This window comes from Monodelphis domestica, chromosome 3 (assembly GCF_027887165.1).
Source record: "Monodelphis domestica isolate mMonDom1 chromosome 3, mMonDom1.pri, whole genome shotgun sequence".
In the NCBI taxonomy this organism is placed as follows: Eukaryota; Metazoa; Chordata; class Mammalia; order Didelphimorphia; family Didelphidae; genus Monodelphis; species Monodelphis domestica.
The window spans coordinates 102,231,686-102,246,598 of NC_077229.1; the positions used below are offsets into that span (position 1 = coordinate 102,231,686).

At 41.5% G+C, this 14,913-nt stretch overlaps 2 protein-coding genes across 3 annotated transcripts in view; one reads left to right on the forward strand and one right to left on the reverse strand.

The window, feature by feature from the left end:
• Positions 1-2,755, reverse strand: part of OPLAH (5-oxoprolinase, ATP-hydrolysing) — a 48,826-nt gene extending 46,071 nt beyond the window's left edge. The window contains exon 1 of one of the 2 annotated variants that reach the window (XM_007488728.3): positions 2,451-2,755. In XM_007488728.3, coding sequence (XP_007488790.1) covers positions 2,451-2,679 — 229 coding nt within the window. In that variant the 5' untranslated portion in view covers positions 2,680-2,755. The remainder of the gene's footprint in view (positions 1-2,450) is intronic. The other variant, XM_056822870.1, reaches the window with a different exon arrangement.
• Positions 2,756-5,623: 2,868 nt separating this feature from the next.
• EXOSC4 (exosome component 4) lies at positions 5,624-12,416 on the forward strand. The gene is made up of 3 exons (XM_001364391.5): positions 5,624-6,134; positions 10,509-10,715; positions 12,022-12,416. The coding sequence occupies exons 1-3, from the start codon at positions 5,964-5,966 to the stop codon at positions 12,379-12,381; spliced, it is 738 nt and encodes a 245-aa protein (XP_001364428.1). The 5' UTR covers positions 5,624-5,963; the 3' UTR covers positions 12,382-12,416.
• The last annotated feature ends 2,497 nt before the right edge of the window (positions 12,417-14,913 follow it).

Genomic DNA, 14,913 nt, shown 5'->3' on the forward strand with positions numbered 1-14,913 from the left:
CTACAGAGAACATAACTCCAATGGACTGGACCCATTTGAATGCCACATGTACATTTGCCCAAGTCTATTTCAAGTAAAACTCACACAAGGCAAAATCTCACACAGAGGTCAGAAGAAGCTCTCTGAAGAACTTTAGTAGCAATTTTGAGACATGGAAACACTGGCACAGGATTGTCCTGCCTGGCATGTCCTCATCAAAGAAGGCCTTGTGCCCTATGAGCAAAACAGAATTGCGATAGCTCAAAAGAAATGTAAGATGCACAAATTTAGAGACATTTTCATCCCAAATGTTCATATGAGCTATTTGTACCTGACCTGTGGTAGAGGTTTCTAAGCTTATATTGGTCTGATCAGCCACAGTCAGACACACTTTACATGAAACTGGAGATCACAATATCATTTTGGTCTTCTTCAAGTACAAAGGACAACAACTAACTAACCAAATACAAGGGTAATTTCTGCAACAGAATAACCTTGGGACTATGGTAAAGGGGACCCGTTAGAGGTTGTGCTGGTTGCTCTGGTCTGTGAGGAAATTTTTAGAAGGGAAAGACTATACTTTGACTGAATTGCTATATCTGTGAACTGCCCCAGCCATTCTAAAAAGCAGCTTGGAACTATACCCCATAAAAGTTACTAAGCTTCATAAGCTTTGACCCAATAATACCCCAGTGAAAATCAACAAAAGGGAGAAAATATCTATGTGTACAGAAAATATCCATAGCAGCTCTTTTTATGATGGCAAAAAACCAGAAACCCCAAAGTGTCATTGTTTGGGAAACAGCTCAACAAGTTATGGCATAAGATTTTAACAGTATAAGTATTATGCCATAAGAAATGATGAAGAGGCTGGTTTCAGAGAAATCTTGGAAGATTTGTATGAACTGATACAGAATAAAATAAGTAGAATGGGTACAATTTACATAACAACAACATTGTAAAGATAAGCAGTTTGGAAAGAGTTTTAAGAACTGTGATCAATGCCATGATCAACCATGATTCCAGAAGTCCATCGTCAAAGCATGCCATACACTTCATGACAGAAAGCTGACAAATTAAAGATACAGAATGAGAGACAAATTTTTGGATGTGACCAAGATGGAAATCAATTCATTTGCTATTAATATTTATTTAAATGACTTTGTTTTCTTTTTTTCCAATGAAGAGAAGAGAAAATTAATGTTAATTGAAAAAACTATATTTAAATTTTAAAAAATACTTTATGACTGACTTCATGCTTATGAGTATAGCTGAGATAAGTCAAGAGGCAAACTGAGTGGTCTGTGGGAGAATTTCCTGGAACCAATCCATAAAAATATAAAAGCATCAAATTTGCCTGGAGGCTAGCCAATAGTTGGGTACAAAGATGAAGGGAGTAAGCTTAGATTTGCACAAAAGCTAAAGAGAAAGCTAATGCAGGTGACAAAATCAATATTCCCAAAATGTCAACAATATAGAATGTTGGGCCAAAACTAATCAAATGAAACCAAATGAGATTAAATGTGGCTTTATACTTGGGGTAAATCGTCAACTACGCAAATATAATATCTGGAAGGCATGACTTAAATAGCAGTTCATTTAAAAAAAATCAGATAGTCTTAGTAGATCAAAAGCTTGATAAAAGTTACAATGTGCTTAGCCACCAGGGATCTTGGATTCCATTGAAGAAGGGACAGTTTCCAAGACCAAGAAGTTCACATAACTCTGCCCTATTCAGACATCTAGAGGGCTGGCTTGAGTTCTAGACACCACATTTTTGATGGACATTGGTAAGATGTGGGCAACCTGGGTAATAACATTCCTCCATATCATGCAATAGAAGGATCAGTTGAAGGGACCAAGGATATTTAGACTGAAGAAAAGACATGATATAAGGTGTCCACCAGCATTTGGAAGAGGTGTCATGTGGAAGAAAGATTAGACTTGCTCTGCCCGACCTTAGAAAATAGAACTAGGAACATAAAGGCAGATTTATGCTTAATGCCAGGAAAAACTTCCTTACAATTAGAGCTGGCCAAAAGTGAAATAGGCTCAGTAGGCCTCCTCTCAATCAATAAATGTTCCTGGACAAAGGCTGAACTTATCAGGCATGATGTGCAGAGTTCTATTCAAGTATGGATTGGACTCAATCATTCAAGGTGCTTTCTCTCGTCTCTCCTATTAAACTGGGAACTCTTTGAAAGTAGAATCGGTGTCTTATCCCTTTCTCCCTCAGCAATGAGTACTACAGGAGGTAATTAATACATATATGATGAATGGATGAACTTTCTCCTCTACTAGTTGGTTTGATGAGTTTATATCTGTCATTCCCTCATATTGTAGCAAATAGGGTACACATAGGAATTCTGGTAATTTTTTGTTGAATACTGTTACCCTTCCAATGACTGCATCACTTAACTGTAGCAATATGCTGGTCCCCTAAAATGCACCCTTTCCCTCTCAAAGCCCACCTTTCTCTGATTCCTCCAATATGACAGTCTTTCGTAAGGGGATCTGTGTAGCGAAGAGAGATGGTGTCTCTCTTGAGATGTTACTGAGATTCTCCACTGGGATGTTGAGCACTGCCTTCAGCTCATTGTTCTCTTGCATCAGGTGTACCAGCTTCTTCAGCTCCTCATTCTCTTGCACCAGCCTCTCAATCTCAAACCGAAGCCCCTCATAGTTGTCGAGGAGTGACATGCCCTGAGTTTCCAAGGTGGAAACAGTCCACCAGAGGTCAGAACATCTTAGGGGCTGGGGATGAAAAGGCCTCTTCCCAAGGGAATCTGCAGGGATGGCTTTGTGGGACTACAGGGTATTGTGAGGTCAGAGGCTGCTCCCTCCCACTCCTCTAACTTCCACTCCAACTGTACAGAGAATCAGAGGCTTTTATACAACAGTTTCATCATAACTAATACTGAAAATCGCCCAGGTTCCTTCTGGGATTACTTCAGGACCCCAGGGCTACTGCCAAATCCCCTCCCCTTTGTCCTTCTTTCTACTTCTGAGTTGCTAGCCCTGACTGCTTTCCTCAGTTTCTTCCCTTCCTGAAGCTATGAGCTGCCCCAAGGAAGTCTTTTTTTTTTTTTAATATCAGACTGAAATTTCTGCCCATTTCTCAGGGTCAAGAAAAACTAATTTAATCCTTCTTTCGCATGACAGCCCAAAGGTCTACCTTCTTGAAACAGAAGAAAAACAACTGCTTGATCACATGTGTCAATTGGGATATGATTGGGATTATAAACCCTAAATGATCACCCTAGTGCAAATATCAATAATATGGAAAGAGGTCTTGACTAAAGACACATGTAAAAACTACTGGAATTGGGTGTTGAATATGGGAGGGGGTTGAGAGGAGGGGAGGAAAAGAACATGACTTTTGTAATCCTGGAAAATGTTCTAAATTAATCAATTAAATAAAATTTTTAAAATTTTTAAAAGGACCACCTTCTTATTCTCCTTGCAGAGCTATCATGATAAAAACACAGAAATGTCAGCTATTAAGAGAAGATATTCTCCTAAGGGACTGTGAACTCTACTGGAGCCTACACCTGGAGGGGAGAAAACAGGGAAGGAGCCTTTTAACTATCTTTGTATCCTCCTCAGCACAGGGCAGGTGCTGAATAAATCATCTTTTTAATATTTTTTTTAATTTTGAAATAATTTTACATATATAAAAATTAGCATTTATCATTTATGGGGAGGTCAGTTGGCAGGACAGTACTTGAGACACATAAAGAATAAACAGCCATTTTCTTTGTGGTAATCTATTTCTTATGAGTCTATTGCTGCAGTACATCTTGCTTAACAATAGGTTTTCATTCCCAATTCAGCAGGTTTCTATCTTAGACTTGCTTGTTTTACTAGAAAAATATATTGGATGTTAAGTTCAACATTTTTTTCCCTTTGTGGTGTGATTGGTAGATGTGAAAATTTAGGGGAGGTGACATAAGAGAAACTTTTCTTTAAAAGGAGGCTAAAAATTCAGTTCGGAGTGTTCAGATGTTCAGAACTCAGTTCAGGAGATTGAGTTCAGTAGAGGACTGGAACCCAGCTTGGACATGGTCTCGTGGTAAGTGATAAGACTGACTCCCTTTCCTTTAGGCTCAGGGAGGCCTCTTTGGCTAAGGCCTTTAACTACTTCCTGGCTCATAGTGAGCCAGAGCAGTTTAAATTAATTCTCTCTCTCTCTCTCTCTCTTTGTCTCTCTCTCTCTCTCTCTTTGTCTCTCTCTCTCTCTCTCTCTCTCTCTCTCTCTCTCTCTCTCTCTCTCTCTCTCTCTCTCTCTCTTTCTCTCTCTTTCTCTCTTCCTTAATTCCTTCTCTCTATATTAATTAAAATCTCCATAATTCCCAACTGTCTTGGGTATTTTATTATTTGGGAATCAGCCCTGGCGACCAATTATTTAGATTTTAAGTCAAAACACTAAAATTATCTTACAGTGGTTCCCTTGTCAATAGCACACCATAAAGAGATGTAACAGACTACTACAGTACAAACCAACATGGAAGACAGTATTTTGATGTGAGTATCCCAATAAGAATGAGTACTTCATAGGCCATAAGTTATGTGAGAATATCTATTAAACCCCACACCCCAACAACCACGGCCACTTTAAACCATCAGACATAACGGTGACCTATGTTTGAATAAAAACACGACCCAAATTGAATATGTATAAAAATGAATGACACTTGTTGAAAAAAGCAAAGATCCCAGCCAATAAGAAATGCCATTCTGATAGTAGTATCTCAAAGAAGTCCATGGTTGTTGTGATCATTTTAACTTCACTGGTTTTAGTGACCAAGCGGCTAAGTTTCCCAAGTGGAAAGATATGTCTAGTGTACTACTGAAGCACCTAGTTGTTAGCACTTTAGTCAACTGGGCAGCTAGGTCACACAGTGGATAAAGTGCTGGGTCTAGAGTCAGGAAGAGCTGGGTTAAAATCTGTCCTCAAATACTTATTAACTGTGTGTCCCAGAGCAAATCAACAGTTTCCTCATCATTAAAATAAGTTACAGAGGGAAATGGCAAACTACTCTAGTATCACTGCCAATAAAACTTAAAAAAAAAAAGGTTATAGAGTTGGACACCACTGAAAACGACTATACAATTAGTCAACTAGAATTATCTGCAAAACCAAAAGAATATAACGATATCACAACAGTGAGCCTTTCTGCCTATCACAGATTGTCATTAATTGCCTACCACATGATAAGATCAACTCTTATTTCTATACAGTCCGTCAGGGCTGTCCCAATCATTTCCCTACACTAGCTCCGGGAGGCAGGCATTGTCAGCATTAGCTCTCATTTTTCAGATAGTCAATTATAGTATTATCTTGGATCGAGAGTTGTAAGGAACCTTTGAGGGTATCCAGTCTCGATTGTCTCTTTCTACAAATGTAGAAACTGAAGTGTCGAGAGACGAAGAGATTTGCCTAAGGTCATATGTATAATAAGTCAGGAGGCTGATTTTGACATCAAAGTAGATCCTGTATCCTTTTAATGCCAACTAAGCGCCTAGACGGTCAACAAACTAACGGTCTGTACTAGACTCAGTGCACAAGTGAGAAAGTTCCACTTATCACCGCCGGGAGAGACCAAGGTAACGAAGGGGGCGGAGCCCCAGGGACCGGAACCTTAAGGTTGTTACGTTCCCAGCAGGGACCGCTGGGAAATATAGTCAGGGCGCTGCAGTAGGAATTAGAGGACATTTCTTTCATTCCCAGCCTTGCCACCATTTAGCTTGGCAGACTCAAACAAGCCAATTTCATTCTCTTGGATTCAGACTTCTTCTCTGTAAAAATAAGGAGGTTGAATTAAATGGCTTCTGAGGTCCTTCCTTTGCCTAGATCCATGACCCGACAGTGTTAGAAAAGGCCAAAGGCAGGAAGTATAGGCCGCCGGAAGGCGGAGCCAGAAGCCGGAAGCAGTGGGGCCGCCGGGAAGTGTAGTCGAGCTACGCTAGGAGACACTACAAGCATGGCGGGATTGGAGCTGCTGTCGGATCAGGGTTACCGCGTGGACGGGCGGCGGGCCGGAGAGCTGCGCAAGATCCAAGCACGGATGGGTGTCTTTGCGCAGGCCGATGGTTCAGCCTACATCGAACAAGGCAACACCAAGGCGTTGGCAGTGGTCTACGGACCTCACGAGGTGCGAGGCTACCTCCAGATGCTTATTGGGAGGGAGAAGGGGGGGAGTGACCTCACAGGTCCCGGACCAATCGCAGTCTTTTTGGAAATAAGACCTCGGGCCGCATTGGGACGGGGGCGTGGCCTCACAGGTCCAGGACGAATCGCATTTCTTGAGAAATCCTGAGGCTGAGGAGAGGGCAGCCTGGTTCTTTAAGGGAGAAAACTGGAGACTGGAAAACGGACTGCGAGATTTTGCTATGATGTCGTTTTTGCTTCTGAGCTCCAACCCCACTCCCACTCCCAACTGTGTTGATACTAGGTTGCTGCTGCTGCAACCTGGTCTGAGTGTCTGAGAACCGGGCTTGGATTCGTCTTACCTCCCTGCCCCACTAACAGGCTTTGAGACTATGTCAGCAGGCATTCATTAAGCTTACTGTGTGCCAGGCACTGTGCTAAGCGCTGGAGATACAAAGAAAGCAGAGACAAAAACAGGCCCAGCATTCAAGGAGTTCATATTCTAATGTACAGGAGAACATATAAATAGCCATATCTAAGATATCAGAGTAGGAGAAGGGAATAGGGAAGGGCTCCTGCCAAAGGTTGTTGGAGGTTCTCTGGGCTGGGGGGGGGGGGGGGGCGGCAGGGGGGGATGGCACGGATTAGACAAAACTGGCCTTCAAAGTAGGCCAGTGCAGCTGCATGCTAAAATGAGTGGAGGGAAATCAAGTGTAAGAAGGCTGGAAAGGTAGGAAGCTGTCGGGTTGTAATGAGCTTCAAATGCCAGGAGAATTGCTTTCTTTTTTTTTTTTTTATTAAACCCTTACCTTTTGTTTTTAGGAGCAGTACAGGTCAGGCAGTTGGGATTAAGTGATTTACCCAGGATTGCAGAAGCTAAACTGTCTCTGAGGTCAGATTTGAATCATACCCTCCTAATTCAAGTTTTGTATTTAATCCTGGGTTCCTTCAAGATTCAGCTCAATTTCCATGTTCTCTTAGGATATTTTTCCCTCCAGGCATCTGTTTCCTTGTCACTTTCTCCCAACTCAGTGCCTTCCTTCTCAGATTACCTTCCATTTATATTGTATATAGTATCTTGTATGAAAATAGTTGTTTGCATATTGTATTCACCACTAGATTGTGAGCCTCTTTAGGTCAGAGAGCAACTAAATGGATATACCATGTATTTGCAAAATGGGTGGCTATTAATGTTTAACTAATTGACATCCTGGAGGGCCACTGAAGCTCATGAGAAGAGGGTTAACATGATCAAAACTATGTTTTGGAAAAATCTGTTCTTCTAATAGTCTCATGCCATTTATCCCTTTTGGATACCATAAGGACAAGCACGATAGTAATAAGAACCATTTAACTCTTACATATGTGATTGAACTGAACCTGTGATTTCCTTGATGGTTGGGACTCCCAGGGAGGAAATTCCCTTCTACTAATGCAGATCTTAAACATTGCTCTAGTGCTTGGCTCAGCCAGGACTTGTTAACCTTCAACCAGTATTAAACTCTCTCCAGAAGACAGGAAGGGAAAGCTAGTTATCCACTCACCCAAGTTCCCTCCAAGAGGCAGGTCAAGACAATGACTGGACCTGAAGGTGACTCCTGAGGCTAACTATTTTCCTTGAGCTGACCTTCTTCCTTAAACTGACTTCCTTCTTCCCTTTAGCCTCAGAAATTCAGGGCCTTTTATAGTGGCTTCTTGTTTCCTCTCCTCTTCACAGGGGCCAATCACAGCTTCCAAATTGTCTAGCACTGCCCAGGGGGCAGTGTTTGTGGAAACCAGTTTTCACCTTCTGGAGGGGTGAATGCTCATCAAAAGGGTTCACAGTTCCTAAGGGTGTAAACTATTAAAAGAATTCACAAGTGTCAGACTGTTTGAGTTAGAAAAAAAGGTGGAGCTCTCCAAATATTTTGCTGGCTTCTCACCTAGCACTGGGTAGGGTGGGAATTCACTAAGTGCAGTTCCTCCACCTAATTCAAGTTTGTGTTGATTCAATCAAAAGGTATACAAAAGAGAGTTAATCCTGTCTTCACAATCTAGTGAGGCACTTAAATTAGTGTTAATTCAGGATAGATAATAATTTTCTTTCACAATTCTCCCTGTGATCCTTTGGGAGACTAGTCTCCCCAATGGATCATTTTAAACTAAGAGGGAAATGAAAGAAAAGGAAGACAGAGAGAGAGAGAGCAAACCAATGTTGCTGGGTGCAATCCCCTGTGGCATACAAGTTTACATTCAAAATACTTGTGTTCAGCCCCTCAAAGTTGAATCAGTTTTACTCTAAAGTTTATGCTAGATCTTCTGGTGCTATGGAGGTTTCTTCAGGAATCTTCATGGCGCCTTCTTTAAACAATTCATCTTCTAGTTTCAAAGAGTAATTGAGCTCTCTTTCCTGAAATGTTTCTTTCTTAAATGATTTTTTTTGTTTGTTTTATGGCAATTATACAATCCCTGTGGTAATTATACAATCCCCCTGAGAAGGGTGTTGCAATCCCTATGACAATTATAAACTGTGTAACCATGAAAAAGTTATCAGTTTCCTTATCTGTAAATTTGGGATAATAACAGACCTATACCTACTTCTCGGGGCTGTCGTGAGGATCAAATGAGCTGATATTTATTAAAAAAATACTTTAGCACAATTCCTGGCACCTAGTAGGCATTATATAAATGTTTATTCCTTTCATTTCCACTCTTCTTCAGTGGCTCCCTATTGTTCCTGGGATACAGTATAAACTCTTTTGGATTTTTTTTTTGAAACCTTGCCTTCTGAAGAAGAATAAATGCTGAGTATCTGTTCCAAAGCAGAAGAGTGGTATGGGCTAGGCATTTGGGGTTAAGTTACTTGCCAGATTGGAAAATATCTAGAAATCAGATGTCTCCTCCTCTCTCCAGTCTTAGAGCTCTATTCACCAAGCCTCTGCTCTACCTGCTTCTCTATTTGGCATTTAAAACCCTCTACAACCTGGACCCAACCTATCTTTCTAAACTTACTATCCTCTACTATACTCTTACTATAAACTTAGCCAGAAGTCTCTTCCTTAAGGCCACTGGAACCCTAAAACAAGCTGAGTTCCCATGAACACCTGAGAATAATCTATCTCAAAGATTCTCTTTCATCCCAGAAAGGTCCTCAGAAGTTTGTGGTCCTGGAGAGGTCTTCCAAAATTATATTTTGCCTCCATATCCTCAGGGGATACATCTCAAGACCTACCATGGGTAGTTGAGAACTTCAAATAGGTGAACACCTGCTAACCACATATATAGTGTGCTCTCTTTCTCCATGCCTGCCCCTTTTTTCCCTGCTGCCTCCCACTCCCCTACCAATAAAGCCTTTAAAAAAGTAAAAGGGAAAACAAGATGGTAAGGGGGATGGGAACAGTACTGGACCCTCCCTGCATTTCTGCATTTCTAAGGTCATGACCTTAGGTAACTGAAACCATGGGAAAAAACAGCCTCAGATAAGGGGACCCTGCTGGGGGTGGGGTGGGGATGTATGTGGGTGAGTGGATCATAGGGGTGGGGGATAATATATGATAATATCTGTAATAATTATCTCCCAGCCCCAGACAGAGGTCAGACCTTCTGAACTCAGAAGGCAAGTTCTGCTTGCAGATGCTGAGACCTTCCTAGAGGCCATCATTCTGTGGGATTCATGGCCCCAGATAAGCCTTGTCTTCTCAGCCCCATCTAATTTCTTTGAGTAAACAGGAGCTGAGGGTCCATAGGAAAAGGAAAAAGCCTACAAGGCCCTTCCATGGAAGAGCCCACATAGAAAGATATTAAAAAAGATCCAGGATTCTTCCTCATTCCCTTGGAAAACAATTTTAGAATGAGGATCGTGGAATTAGTTCCATGAAGTCTAGGGGTAAGGTTAAACAAAGAGGGTTCCCTTGGCTGGGGGGCTGGTAAGCCCAGGATCAATGAGGTGACAGGTCATTATGTCTTGAAGTGAATATGGGTATTAATGAAAGGAGGATGCATTTAATATTTCTGCTTTCCTACATTCAGTTGTGAGATTTTTACATCCTATTAAATGAATTTGGAAAATAAAAATGTTTAAATTTTAAAAAGAAAAGAGAAAGTCATTGATGGGGAGGTAAAAGGGACCTTGGGGTTTTATCTACCCTCTCCTCACCTGAGAGATGAGGAATCCTTCCCAGAAAGTTTACAGAATTTGCTGAAAGTCACATGTTAGTAGGGTTTGAGTTCAAACCTGAGTCACCTTACTCCTTGGGACTGTTCCACTTTAATATGCTCATTTCTTCACTCATCTGACCAGGACACCACTCTCCCATGTTCAGTAAAAGGAAGGTTTGAGGGATGACCCCCATAGCTTCTGCTTAACATGTTCCTATGTCTTCTCTCCCCAATTTCCTAGATGCGGGGGTCTCGGTCAAGAGCACTGCCAGACAGAGCACTGGTCAACTGCCAGTATAGCATGGCCACATTCAGCACTGGGGAACGGAAGCGCCGGCCACACGGGGACCGAAAAGCCTGTGAAATGGGACTCCAGCTAAGGCAGACCTTTGAGGCCGCCATCCTGACCCAGCTCTACCCTCGCTCCCAGATTGATATCTATGTCCAGGTAAAGGTGCAATTTTTATTGGGAGAATAGGTTGGAAAGAGCAGACAGACCTTTGGCCTTAGATAAGTGAAGGGCAGGGGAGCACAAATAGGGGAGGTATTTAGGAAAGACTTGAGAAAAACACAAATCAGAAGCCTTGGTTTCTAGTCCCACTTCTGATCCTCCTAACCTTGGCCAAGTGCCATCTCCTTTTTTAAACCTCAGTTTACTTATCTGTCAAATGAAGGTGGTGATGCCCACTCTTTTCCTTCACAAAGTTCCTGTAAAAGTAGTTAGCACCATAGAACATCAGAACCAGGAAACGCCTCAACCCTCTCATGAGACAGAATGAAGAAAGGGAGTCCACAGATACAACCCACTTGCTCAAGGTCCCACCGGCAGTTAGGGACAGAACTTAGCCTTGACCCTGTGTCTCCTACCCCCTTATTAGAAATGCTCCCTTCTCCCCCATGCAGCCTGGCAGACTCCTCCTTCACTGATGCTGAGATGCCCCCAGCTGCTGGCAAGGATGCCACAGTGTAAGCTGTGCTGCTTGCCTTCCCCCAGCCCCATTATCATCTGCAATCAGTCGCTGTGCCCACATACTCTTCTTAGGAGTAGAAATAAAATTAAAGGAAGAAACATTACTCTTGCTATCACGGGGCTCCCTAGATGGAGTGTAGGGATATTATTCTCATAAATAACCATAGTTTGAGATGAGATGTGGTTCAGGTGATTAGTATAGACAGTATCTTTTGGGGTCTCAGATGGTGGCCTTCATACTGTCCAGGATGAGGAGGGCTCAAGGAAAAGTTCCTGGAAGAAGTGACCCTTGAACTGAGGCTGGAATGATACCCAGAATTTCTAAATACAGATGGAGAGGAACCAAGTTGGGGAAGGAAGTAGGGAAGAGAGTGAAGAAGAAGGTGCAGGATCTATAATAAATCATTCAGTCAACAAACATTTGTTAAGAGATTATGTGCTAGGTACAGTATCAGAGGCTTGAAAACAAAAGTTAAAAATGAAGCATTCCTTGCTCTAAGGAGCTTTTGTTCTCTTGGGGAAAATATTTACACAAAGAAATATAAACAAAATAAATATAAGATGATTTTGGATAGAAGACACTGATAGATTGTTTAGAGAGGGGGAGAATTAGTAGAGGCCTCAGGATATGTCCAAGAATTTAGTGGAAGATGACTCCAGCAAATAAAGGTCTCTTTGGATCAGCTACTCTGGGATTCACATTTTTCCTCTGTGCAATGAAGGGGTGAGAGGAAAAGACCTCTTGGATCTTTTTCATCTCTAAATCCTTTTGCCCTGTGACTAGGTGCTGCAGGCAGATGGTGGTAATTATGCGGCCTGTGTGAATGCAGCCACCTTAGCCGTGTTGGATGCGGGGATCCCAATGAGAGATTTTGTGTGTGCCTGTTCAGCCGGCTTTGTGGATGGTACAGCCCTAGCTGACCTGAGCCATGTGGAAGAAGCTGCTGGTGGGCCCCAGCTGGCTCTGGCCCTACTCCCTGCCTCCGGCCAGCTTGCTTTGCTTGAGATGGATGCCCGCCTGCATGAGGATCACCTACAGCAGGTACTAGAAGTGGCTTCCCAAGCTGCCCGGGATGTTCATGCCTTATTGGACCGAGTGGTCAGGCAGCATGTCCGGGAGGCTGCCCTGCTTCTTGGAGACTGACCATGACCCTGCAATAAAGTCTTTCAGCCCTTCTCCATGAGGCTGGTGCCTCCATTGCCTTCACCTCTGCATTTCTATCATCACCAAATCCTTTTCTCCACAGGGAACAGCCCTTTCTCCCTTCAGAGATGGGTCATTTGAGGCACGGAAACATAGATGGGCTCCACACAGGGGAAGAAGCACCCTAACAGTGGCAGTACTTATTAGAGCAGTGTTTGAGATATGTATGACCTTTCAATTCAAGAAGTATAAGAAGGTTTATAGGGATCTGCTTAAGAGGTGTCAACCCTTAGCCTGCCACTTGACTCATTACTATGTTTAATTTGATCACACCCAATGCTAAAGCAATCCATAAAAATGAATGTCTCATTCATTAACTAACTCTCACCTCACATCATTGAGTAATTTATTTGATGAACTAGAGAAATCTCTTCCAAATAGCAATACTCATTTTTCTATGTAGTGAATAAATATTAAAATTACTGAATATACACAGATTTTTAACTAACAAAAACAATGAATAAAGATACATAGAATTATTTACAATATTTGACTCTAAGAAAATTCATAGCCAGTATGACCTCAAATTAAAACCTTAAGAATTTTCTTTATATTTCTCTTCAAAATAAGAGCTAGATTCATTCAGTCTTTCAGGAAATAAGCTAGATTTATTCTTTTTCTTTGCCTTCTATTTGGTAATCTTTATTGAATACACTTGACTTATTACAGATTATTCATAGAATTCTGTCTCTTTAGAACATCGAGTTTAAAATAGTTCTAATAAGAGTTTCTCCTCCCATTCTTCCTCTTTGACTTCACAGATTCCTTAAAGAGCATTCTCTGACTCTATAGGGAAAAGCACCTCAAAGAAAGATGTTTTTCAACAAACCTACCATCTGCTAGCACAAACTGCCTTTGCTCAATATTCCTTTTGGCCTTTAAAGTAGTAAGTAACACTAGACATTGAGGAAGAGCCAAGGATTAATGTATTTCCTATATGCTCAATTTTAAGCATAGAAAGATGAAATTCAATGCAATCCTAATCTTTAGAGAGCTTTTGATCTAATGGGGAAACATGACACATATGACACAAGATACAACTGATGAGAAAAGTACCAAGGGAAAATATATACAGGATATCAGAGAAATCTAAGGAGCTTTTCAACCAAGATGGCTTCCTGAATGGTGACAAACCATCCAGCTCCCACATATATACTCTAGGAAGAACCTGAAATCCATACAACTGGATAATGATGAAGAAATCCAGCAAGAAATTATAGTAACTTCTCTCCCAAGAAGTACATACATACACACATGCCTGTTGGCAATAGGAAAGCCCCCTCTTACATTCATGCATACAAGCCCATCCCAGTATAGCTTCCCACCCTCCCAGAGATGGTAATGGACATGTGTAACCTATAAGGCTCTCTGTCCAAAAATATGAAGGTTTCCTTCCTCTCTCCCTTCTCACCCAAGAATGTCCCAGGCAATGATAGAGACCACAGTAGCATAGTTGTGCTCAGATAGCATAGGTATCCAAGGACTGAGACCCCTAGTATTCTGTCCTGAGATATCATACAGGAACCCGAAGCCTCATTACTTTGAAACTCAGAAATCCAAGAGGGGCCTAGCTCCTTGAAGGTGGAGTTCAGTGAAGGGACTGAGAAGAACCTAGATGAAACCAAACACCTCAGGGCAAACCATTCCACCTCACCGCATAAGACAACTCAGCCCTGGCACAAAGTTTCAATTCAAGAACTAAAGCTGGAGAGATGAGTAAATAACGGGAAATACAAACCAGTACAAAAAATTATAGCTCTGTAATCCCAAAAAGGAGTGAGTAACCTCATAACATCGGCAAACAGCATCTCAAGTGAACATGAATTTATACAAGGACTATGTAAATACCTAAAAGAAATGAAAGATGAAAACAAAAGCTCTGGAGAAAAGAATTAGAAGACTAAATAGCCTAGAAGAGAAAGAGGTGAACCATATCCAAATAATGGACTCCCTGAAAAGAACAGATCAAACATTTCAGTGGCTCCATAGACAACAATACATAGTAGGACAAAACCAAAAGATTAAAAAAATAGAAGAAAATGTAAACTATCTAGCAAAAAAGATTGACCTAGGGGGCAGCTGGGTAGCTCAGTAGACTGAGAGTTGAGCTTAGAGATGGGAGGTCCTAGGTTCAAATTTGGCCTCAGACACTTCCCAGCTGTGTGACCCTGGGCAAGTCCCTTCACCCCCATTGCCAAGCCACTACATAGTATTGATTCCAAGACAGAAGGTAAGGGTTCAAAAAAAATTTTTTTGACCTAGAAAAAAGGTAAAGGAGAGAGAATTGAAAAATCATTGAACTTGAAAACCATGATTTAAAAAAAAAAACTTGAGAAATCATAAATGAAAAATGTCCAGGACTTTTAGAACCTGAGAGAATTGAATTTCATGCAACACATCCTTTGAGTGGATTGGCTCTGTTCTGTGAGTTTGAAAATGGGAAATAAAAGAAGGGCCAAAAGAAATATACTG